The sequence below is a fragment of the Astatotilapia calliptera genome, chromosome 15 (assembly GCF_900246225.1).
Source record: "Astatotilapia calliptera chromosome 15, fAstCal1.2, whole genome shotgun sequence".
Lineage (NCBI taxonomy): Eukaryota > Metazoa > Chordata > Actinopteri > Cichliformes > Cichlidae > Astatotilapia > Astatotilapia calliptera.
Window position 1 is genome coordinate 32,210,756 of NC_039316.1, and position 9,880 is coordinate 32,220,635.

At 40.4% G+C, this 9,880-nt stretch overlaps 1 protein-coding gene across 3 annotated transcripts; it reads left to right on the forward strand.

Annotated features, from left to right (window-relative positions):
• The first annotated feature begins 268 nt into the window (after positions 1-268).
• Positions 269-9,628, forward strand: golt1ba (golgi transport 1Ba). 3 transcript variants are annotated; one of them, XR_003269795.1, is made up of 6 exons: positions 269-375; positions 1,066-1,157; positions 3,543-3,721; positions 6,615-6,696; positions 7,442-7,505; positions 9,008-9,628. XR_003269795.1 is itself a non-coding variant. In XM_026142841.1 (5 exons), the coding sequence occupies exons 1-5, from the start codon at positions 330-332 to the stop codon at positions 9,044-9,046; spliced, it is 438 nt and encodes a 145-aa protein (XP_025998626.1). In that variant the 5' UTR covers positions 275-329; the 3' UTR covers positions 9,047-9,628. The 3 variants fall into 3 exon arrangements, 2 of the variants coding, with proteins under 2 accessions (XP_025998626.1, XP_025998627.1); XM_026142841.1 differs by lacking the exon at positions 7,442-7,505 and having other exon boundaries at positions 275-375; XM_026142842.1 differs by lacking the exon at positions 7,442-7,505 and having other exon boundaries at positions 306-509.
• The last annotated feature ends 252 nt before the right edge of the window (positions 9,629-9,880 follow it).

Below are 9,880 nucleotides of genomic sequence, written 5' to 3' on the forward strand. Positions count from 1 at the left end.
ACCAATTTTAATATATTACACATTTTAAATACATGAAGTCGGCGTTTAATAGGTAAACTGGAAAGTCTGGGTGAAAACAAAGCAATCAGGCAGTTACACATTTCTACATTGTTTGCCTGACAGACCAAACGCAGGCGTTAAAACAAGCGCGCACAATGTGGTACATTCAAGATGAGCAAATGTGTTGTTACGTTCCACTATTTTGCAACATATTCTGCTATGTGCAATCCAGATGTTGTGTTATAATAGAGCAGGGTAGCTACGTGGTATATGTGTCCTAGTGAAGGTTATGTTATTAACTATAATCTTAATGAACGAAAGTTGCCAAGATGAATGCGTCATGGACGCTGTTCCGGAAGATGTCAGCGAGAGAAGGTGTGTTTCCGGAAGACGTGGCTGTTGCTGCAGTGGCAGCTGTCATCCAAAATTATTCTGAGAAGAGCTTTTTTGTTCTGCTTCTGTCTCATCCAGCTACATTATCAAGATGATTTCTCTAACGGACTCCCAAAGTAAGAGCTGTGTTTTTGAGTGTATCCGTAGGTTCCTGCTGTCTGAGCTAACCCTAGTTTGAGCTGCAGTGCTCAAAGTGCTAACTAGCACTGTCAGTACAAGAAAGTTACCTTTCATTTTTCTCTCATGACATTCAGTGGCACAAATAGCCAGCAGCTTTCCCCCCGATAATATCCGCTGTAGCCACTAGAACGACCAGAGTTACGTGCAAGTACATTATTAAGCGCTCTGACAACTTTACCATTCAGCGTGAGCAGCGGAGCTCCTTTGGAAGCCCTGCTGTGATTCTTATTGTGGATATTTCTGCCATCCTTGTTTGCATATGTGTTATTGGAGTACTTCCGTGTGCTTTAATTTGAAATAAGTCTGTTAGAGTTATGACTATGTGCAGGATTACATTCTGACATGCCGAGCATAGCTTCTGTCAATGTGTCCGTAACGAGATGTAAACCAATTGGTTTGCTTTCGACGTAGAAAAACGTGTAACAAAATATTATCTCTTCATGTTATCTTAAGATTTAAATGTCAGACTCTGATGGTTTGTGTGTCCTTCAGAGATTGGAATGGGATTAACAGGCTTCGGCGTGTTTTTCCTCTTCTTCGGGATGATCCTGTTCTTTGACAAAGCACTTCTGGCTATTGGAAATGTGAGTAACCTGTTGTTGTTGTTCCAAAGGATGTCTAAAAGTGCAACTTCTGATTACGCAGATGCATTACTGTGTGACACGTGACAATTATTATTAATTATAATCTGTTAGTGTGATCCAGCTGTGTTTAGTTTCACATAAACATAGCAACAGCATCATTAATAGCATCAAAGTGCCTCACTTTCTCAGCAGTGTCACATTTGCATTATTTCAGTTACACAGGAAATATAACTAAAATAAAATGTCTCAGTTATGAACTTGCAGGCCACTCTTCTGTGGAACCAGCTCCTAGTTTGGATTTGGGAGACAGACAACCTCTCTATGTATATTAGGCTGAAAACTTTAGTCTCTGATAAACAGCATAGTTAGGGCTGGATCAGGTGACCATAAATCTTTGAGGCTCCCCATGATGCACTGAGTGCTTCTTCTTCACTTTCCTTTTTTTTAGGTCCATTTAGTTATTAGTTATTAAAATCTGACTTTCTTCCACAGCATGTCTTCCTCCTCTCATCCCCAAACAGTCGCAGCAGATGGCCGCCCCGCCCTGCTGGGGGTTTCTTCCTGTTCCCAGGCAAATTTTCCTTCCCACTGTCACCAAAGTGCTTGTTCATAGGGGATCATCTGATTGTTGGGGCTTGTCTGTATCATTGTAGGGTCTTAACCTTATGGTATAGAGCACCCTAAAGTAACTCTTGTGTGATATGGCACTATATATACATAAAATTAAATTGAATTGAATCCAAAATCCCTCATAGATATTCAGCTGACTGCAATTATGATTCACGTGATTTTAACACATATAAACCTTCCAGTGAGCCCAATCGTCCCATGAAAGGGGGTAATGTTATCATGAAAAAGACCATTCCCATTTGGACAATAATGTTTCATGTCACAGGATTGCTATTACTGCTAAACATAAGAGAAGCACCCAATCACCTCACCATAGAGGTCAAAGGTTCAAGCATGATCTCTTGGTTTTTTTTAGCTGTTGAAAATGTATTCACTTCTGCGTGTCTCACTTTTTGCGATGCTGACGGCCTCTATTTGCTTTATAGTGCTCTGAATATCCACTGTAACACTAATATCAATATCTGTCGTCATAGAACTAATGATGGACTATTATTGGAAGAGCTGCTCTTTGCCTTTGCTACCAAACTAAATCAGTTATGTGCCAGACTGCAATTCATACTTTCTAATCTATTTAATGACATATTTCCCATAGATCTGAATGTAAATGGCAGTTAGGCAGTGTACGGATACACTGTCCAGTTGAGCAGTCTTTGTGACAGAGGGTCCTGCCACATGGGCTGCAGCAATAAACCATCTTTTAAGATGGTTTATTGCTGCAGGTCTCTTAGACCTTTTCTTCCTGCTAACGTGAAACAAATTCAGAATAAACAGGACCTGCTTGGAATTTTTTATACATCATGCCGGGAGTATTGCTTGAAGGCTTTTACTCTAACACTGGATAGATGGACTTGACACGTTCAAAATCATGACATTCATCATTTTTGTCGTTAGCAATATGGCTGCTTGTAAAAAGGATTGCATTTTGGATTTTTCTATAATGCTGCACAGTGTTAAAAATGTTCCTTCTAATATTCTCTGTAAGCACAGAAAATATACCCTACCAGTCAAAACGTTTAGAACAACAACATTCCAGTTATTTATTGGAATTCAAGTCGTTCGAGGTACAAAGATAAGTGATGAACTGCCAGGTTAAAAAAAAAAAAAAAGCTAAGGTTACCCAAAACTGAAAAAGTAATGCACATTTCAGAATTGCAGATGGCATTTTTCAGGAAACACAAAATGGGTTAACCATTTAAAGCTGTTCGGATCAAGCCTTGAAAGCTGGTGCTACTAATTTTTACAGGTGTTCCAACTTTTCTAGATCACTCACAGCACCCTCTGTCTGCATAAAAGCAGTGTTGGAGTGTGTTGCTACAAAAATGGTGAGGAAAAAGGCAATTAACAATGGAAGAGAGACAGACCATCATAAAATGTAGGTCTTTCCTACAGAGAAATTGCAAAGAAAGTCAAGGTGTCAGTGAGTATAGTTTCAAAAAGACATCAAAAGACACTCAGAAACAAACTCTAACAGGAAGAGGTCTGGCAGACCCAAAACTGAATCAGAGGACAAGTTTCTTAACCGCTTGCATGCATTTGGTTTGTGGCAACTCTACTGGCTACACAATTATTATTTAAAACCAATAAAATTAAACTCCAGTGTTTTTTCCTTCATTCATACTAGTGCAAATAATTGCTTTCTTTCAGTCTGTTTGGTATTTATATGATGCCGATGACAACACTGGATACTTGATTGCGTGTGCTTGCAGTTTTGAACCCTTCTCTAATATGTTTCCACTCTTTTTTTTGTCTCTGCAGATTCTCTTTGTTGCTGGACTCTCCTTTGTCATCGGCCTTGAGAGGACCTTCCGCTTCTTTTTCCAGAAGCACAAGATGAAGGCCACCAGTTTCTTCCTGGGAGGAGTGTTTGTGGTGTTGATTGGCTGGCCCATTATTGGAGTTTTGCTCGAGATCTATGGTTTTTTTCTCTTATTCAGGTAAGATGAATACAAAAGGCACACAACAGATTCAGTAGACTGACAGTTATCTTGTTTAAAGAGCCCACGAAACACTGAAACCTGAGATACAGTAAACTTATTCTTTACATGAAAGAAGCAGGATGACTTGAGAGATCTGATTGAAACTTGGGCTCAGTCCTGAAAAGCCCTAAATTTTATATATTAAATTGCACTTTGGAAAGCACTGTTTTCATCAAAGTTGCAGTGTGTTTAAAGACTTAAAGTGGACATGAAACACTACATGGAGTACTATGCTTTAAAAAACTGCCATGGATTTCGCACTGTCTGTCTTATTTCTGGATTTAAGAAATAACTGCTCAAAGTCTTTAAAACAAGTTTAGCACCATCCTGAGTCTGCACAGAACATGACATCACCGGGTTGGGTTGATTAATTGTGGTCTATAGACTTACTGTCACGATCAGGCGAGCCATTTATTATGGTTGAGAACAAAGCATGAACATTTAAAAAAATATATATATACACTGTAAAAGCTAAATTCCTAACAAACTGAAAACCTGGAACACTGGGAATACCTGGAGACACTTTGGAAATATTGAGAGAACGAGGAGACGCGAGGGAGCATTAACAGACGCAGCCAACTGTTGTTGCAATTTGGCACTATATACATGAAATTGAATTAAATATCCTAGGAGCCACACATAGGCGAGCAGTCTGAGAGTGAAGAGCTCTGTTGGGTTAATATGGTACTTTGAGATTATTAAGATAAGATGGGGACTGAATATTCAAGAGCTTGTATGTGGTGAGAAGGATTTTAAATTCGATTCTGGATTTATCAGGGAACCAGTGATAAGAAGCCAATACAGGAGAAATTTGCTCTCTTTCTAGTCCCTGTCAGTATTTTCACTGTAGCATTTTGGTTCAACTGAAGCTTTTCAGTTCAGGGGCCCGTTCTTCGTACGTCGCTCACTACATCCAAGATCAAATGACACATCCAAGACCAAACCATCGCGCTAACCGTGAGCTCGCTAATCCGGTTCCCCGAACACACCTGTTGTTGACGATTAGTACAGCTGGACGCAGTAATGTGACATCACTGGGTGTCGTAAAAGGGGCTACGCATCGATAGTAGAAACATTGATCGGCAACCCGCTGATTGGTCGGCGAAAATGTCGAAGGGGCGCGCTCGGTATTTTCCGGCAGCAGAGCAAGAACTCTTGATTGAGGGATTTCAGGAGTTTCAGAGTTTAATTAAAACGCAAGGGAACACTGCAAAGGCTGCAAAAGCAAGGAGAGAGGGCTGGCAGAAAGTTGCTGACAAATTAAACTCGTAAGTAATTTAATAATAACAATAATAATGGAGTGGATTTATATAGCGCTTTTCAAGGCACCCAAAGCGCATGACAATACCACTATTCATTCACTTTATTATTTATTCATAGATTTATTATATTACACTATATTATCCAATATTATATTACATTATATTATATTGTTATATTATATCCCCTTTCACATTAGAGCCACAACAGGACCCACTAGAACATGGGAACAAGTAAAAGTGAAATATAAGAATATTCTACAGAATGGTAATATTTATCACTTATATTGCTTTTCGTCTCTTGGAAAGAGACCCTGGAATAATCTGTTTGTTTATAACAGCAACCAAGAAAAGGGCAGAGCAAAAAAAAGACAGGTGGTGGTCCTGCACCCCCTCGTCAACAAGTTGGTTAAGTAAATAATACCCTCACGGGAAAATCGATATCTCTCAATGAGCACACTGTCGCGCTGAGCTAAAGGATCCTGTCTGTCCCGCAATATACGCTGAATTCTGAGGACTCTCCTTATCAATCTTGCACCTTCCGCAATGGGCTGCTCGCGTATACGGACAGGACATGGCTGCGACAGACTTCCCAAATCCACCTTCGCTTTTATAGCCGTGGTCTCTCATCTTGATTACACGAAGTGATTTGCAATTACTACTCTGAAATATGAATTACATCTGTAATAATCACATACATGTGATAGAATGTTAATAGTACATTTCCCTTTTTTAGGAAATGACCTGTATGTATCTGTGTGACATCAATAAAAGGATCAAGTGCTGCATTATCTTTAGTTACATTGATGTTATTTATTTATGGTGAAACAGTGGTGGAATATCGCTGTTGCTTTCGTATGAATGACGCGGACATACCTGCGTGGCCGCGATCTAATCCTGTTTACATAAAGTAAACCTGCTCCCCAGCAGGTTTACGCTTACGGCTCTGTTGCTATGACAGCAAGTCCCGGATGAGCTTCGGGGAACCGAACGATCCAAGATCACGCGAAATCGTCAACAATCTAATCCAGCTAACTTACTTAGCGAGGTACGAAGAACAGGCCCCAGGAGTTTTTAGGTTAGTGCTAATATGTGGTAGATATCATTTTAGCCAGTGTTGTTTAGAAAATGTTTTCAAAATAGACTTGACAAGGGAAAGTCTGTCAATTCCAAAATTATCACCGGATAATTAAGATGGAACCAAGAGATGCAGATAATGCTTAAAGACGAAGACCAAGCCCAGTTCTGAGGAGCCTTGAGAGCTAGCAACAACTTGGTGTTAATAATCGACCTGTGGGATGATTCTTTCCATCTTCATTATAAAAACATTTATGCATAAAAGTTGGTCATCTGGTCTGGTTCATACGGAAGAGGATTAGGCTACTGGGGAGGAAAAGTGAGCACGTCTTTTTTTTTTTTCTTCTTTTCCAGAATTCTGAGAAAAAATAATCCTGATGGAAAAAAAGTCAGAATTCTGACTAAAAAAGACATGCACGTGTTCAAATAATGTAATAATCAAAAAACACTTTTTTTCATGAATTGTCTTTGGCTTCTCCCCTCTGTCTTACTCTCCTTTCTTTAATCACATCCAGGGGCTTCTTTCCAGTGGTTGTAGGCTTTATCAGGAGAATACCAGTCCTTGGCTCCATCCTAAACCTGCCCTTTATCAGTGCAGTGAGTATTACCCAGCTCCACACCTGCTGTGCAGCTTTTGTTTAAACACAGCATGGTTTCTTCATTAATCATCATATTCAAACACCTCAAGCACAACAGATTAACCAGACTGCCCAAATAAATGCCATGGTTATTTAACTGAAAATCAATTTAGCAGACACACGAGCTCAGCATACACAGCTAGGATGGAAGCAGTTTGGAAAATTAAATGTAGTTTTGTGTGTTTAGCTTGTCTCACACATTGCTTTGTGGCTAATAAACATACCCCTACCATGCTGTTGTGTTGGAAGCTTTGTTTTGAGGTGAGCATCTGTCTTTATTTTTATTTTTTTCTTAAGCCTTCGTAAGGCTCTGAGGACAATCAGCAGTCGTGGTCAGTCACTGCCGATTTTCCTTTGCATGTTAACTTATCTAACACGCTTTGAGTCTCATCTTTTTGGAGCAGGTAATTGTCTTTTGTTTTTTAACCTTTAAGGCACACACCACAGGCATGTCATCTGAAGACTGATATATCTTAAGATGACATGTTGTACATCCAGTCAGCCAAGCCATCCATCCATCCATCGTCTTTTACTTCTCCAGTTCAGGGTTGCAGTGGCAAGAGTCGGTGGCCTGTCCAGGCTGGTGACCCTGGACAGGCCACCAGCCTATTGCAGGGATAGCACTGAGAGACATTGACAGTCACACTTGTAGCCAATTGAGAATCACCAGTGAAGTTTACCTGCTTGTCTTTGGACTGTGATAGGAAGCTTGAGTACCCGGAGAGAACCTGCAAATCCCACGCAGAATGGCCCCAGTGGATTTTAACAGTAAGGCTGCACCATGCAAAATGCAGTGAAATATGAATTGTACAAACTGCAGACAAAAGGATTTAAAAAGTTGGTCTGCAATGAGCCACTGAATATTTTAACAAGCTAAACAGCCAGCTTCTATGGAAGATTAGCTGCCACAATTTCCCACTATCATGTTGGCTAACCTGACAAAATCTTGTAGTTATGGGCATATGTGCATACATTTTCTTCTTTTTTAACAGTATCATGCATAAAAGAAGTGGATATAGCCTTCAGATCTAAAAAGGAAGTCAGTTCCTTAAATGACATTAACCTGCTCTCTCTCCATTGGTATTTTATAGTCCACCTATAGCAGGTGCTGTAGGGGTTCAGTGCAATAAGGACTGGGCAGCAGTCAAAGGCAGAGGTCCCGTTGGCTCTAGGGAAGGGATCTCGAAGTCCAGTTCTTGAGGGCTGGTGTCCTAAATCTTTTCCATGTGTCCCTGTTGCAACACGCCTGTATACAATTAGTAGGTCACTAGCAAGACTGTATAGAACAGGGGCGGGCAGTTCCAGACCTCGAGGGCCGGTGTCCTCATTTTAGATGTGTCCTTGATCCAGCACAGCTGATTCAAATGGCTCAATTACCTCCTCAACATATATCTTTTCCTCAACATAAGTTCTCCAGAGGCCTGGTAATGAACTAATCAAGTGATTAGTTCATTACCAGGCCTCTGGAGAACTTCAAGACATGTTGAGGAGGTAATTTAGCCATTTAAATCAGCTGTGTTGGATCAAGGACACCGGCCCTCGAGGCCTGGAGTCTGACACCTGTGGGTTAGGGGTTGCCATTTCAGCATGCAGTCAAGTTGTATACTCTTGCTAATGACCTACTAATTTTATTCAGGTGTGTTGCAACGGACACATGGAAACGTTTGAGGACACCAGCCCTCAAGGACTGGAGTTTGAGACCCGTACTCTAGGGACATGGAGTGTCACCTCTTTTGTGGGGAAGGCGTCTGACTAAGTGCTTTTGGTTAGAGATACAGGTTAGATATACTCATCAGGCTCACATCAGCACATATAGCTCAGGTTCTGAAAAGTGTTTCCTGGAGAGGGGCTAGACTCTGTTCCACTTTGGAGTTTCCCCTAGTGGGAGGTGGGTTTGGTATATACTAGGCTGCCTGTTTTACCCTGGTGGACGAAAGGGTTTCCCTGCACCATCAGGTTGTGTGCGATTATGTACTGAAAGTATAGTATTCAGACTTGTTAGACTCGTCTTTTTTGTTTGTTTAAACAGAAAGTAGTGCACACAACCTCGTTGCAAACAGGTTATAAAAATGACCTGAAATTTTGAGACTGTGCCTTGTCAGCTGTGGTGTGTCCCTTTAGGTCATGCATGCTTCACTTTAAAGTGTTGCAGGATAATCGCAAACACTGCAGTTCAGCCGCTCCTACATTTATCTGTGCCAAACATTCTCCACATGAGTCCTGAATGCCAACAAGTTGTCACTTAACACGGTTTCTTTCTTTTCTTTCAGTATGCGGACAAAGTGGGCGAGAGCAACACTATGGTATAACAGTGACTTTTTGTAACCAGAGAAAGTTGTTTGATTATAGGTTTTATAAAGCATCACAATCTCCCATGGTGCTGAGTAAAAGCACCTAAATATACAGATCAGATTCAGATTTCCACATTCAAGCAGACAAGGACTGTTTTTGTCTGTAACTTCAGTGGTCAGCACTACCAATCACAGATTCATCACTGTATCGCACCATCAGTTTCTTACTGTCAACACTAAAGTCTCTACAATAAATGTTTCAAATGCCATCGATCCCTTCGCCATTGACTGCATCTTGCGTTTAAAAGGAGGATAGAAGACTCCCTCAAGGCCCGACTTTATCTACATGATGTTCTTAATCTGTGGAACTGTCAGATAAAACTACCCAGTGCAAGGACAAGAAGTGGAAGTGCATCCTGCCATGTTTGCCACGTTTGTGCCTGTGCTTTAACCTAATTTGAACAAAAGCTTTTAAATCCAGGATTTTGTTTACAGTTACACCCCCGTTCAGCTGTTGGAATATTTACTTTGTCCATTTCTTTGTGATTGTGTTCAGTGTTGGCTAGAAGTGTTTCTGTATAAATTATTTTTTAAATATGATCGCTTGACTTTATCTGTTATGAGTGGCAGTCTGTCTACTCGTTCGTTGGGATAGACACAGTTCTCGAGTTAAGTGTTCAAAGACAATGTTCATGCAACACACAAGTTAAGGACACATTGGATCTTGATGAATTAATATTCAAATTGTAAATCCTTACTGACGCACAAAATAGTTTTATACCAAAATCATATACTGTTTGAGAGCTAGGATTTAAAATTACAACAAAAGTTTAAATTATTTTCTGCCTTTTT

Bases quoted from the DNA above. Each gene is read 5' to 3' on its own strand.
- golt1ba (XM_026142841.1), top strand. From the start codon at position 330: ATGAATGCGTCATGGACGCTGTTCCGGAAGATGTCAGCGAGAGAAG. The intron at 1,158-3,542 runs GTGAGTAACCTG...TTGTCTCTGCAG, and splicing joins CACTTCTGGCTATTGGAAAT to ATTCTCTTTGTTGCTGGACT. The intron at 3,722-6,614 runs GTAAGATGAATA...AATCACATCCAG, and splicing joins GGTTTTTTTCTCTTATTCAG to GGGCTTCTTTCCAGTGGTTG.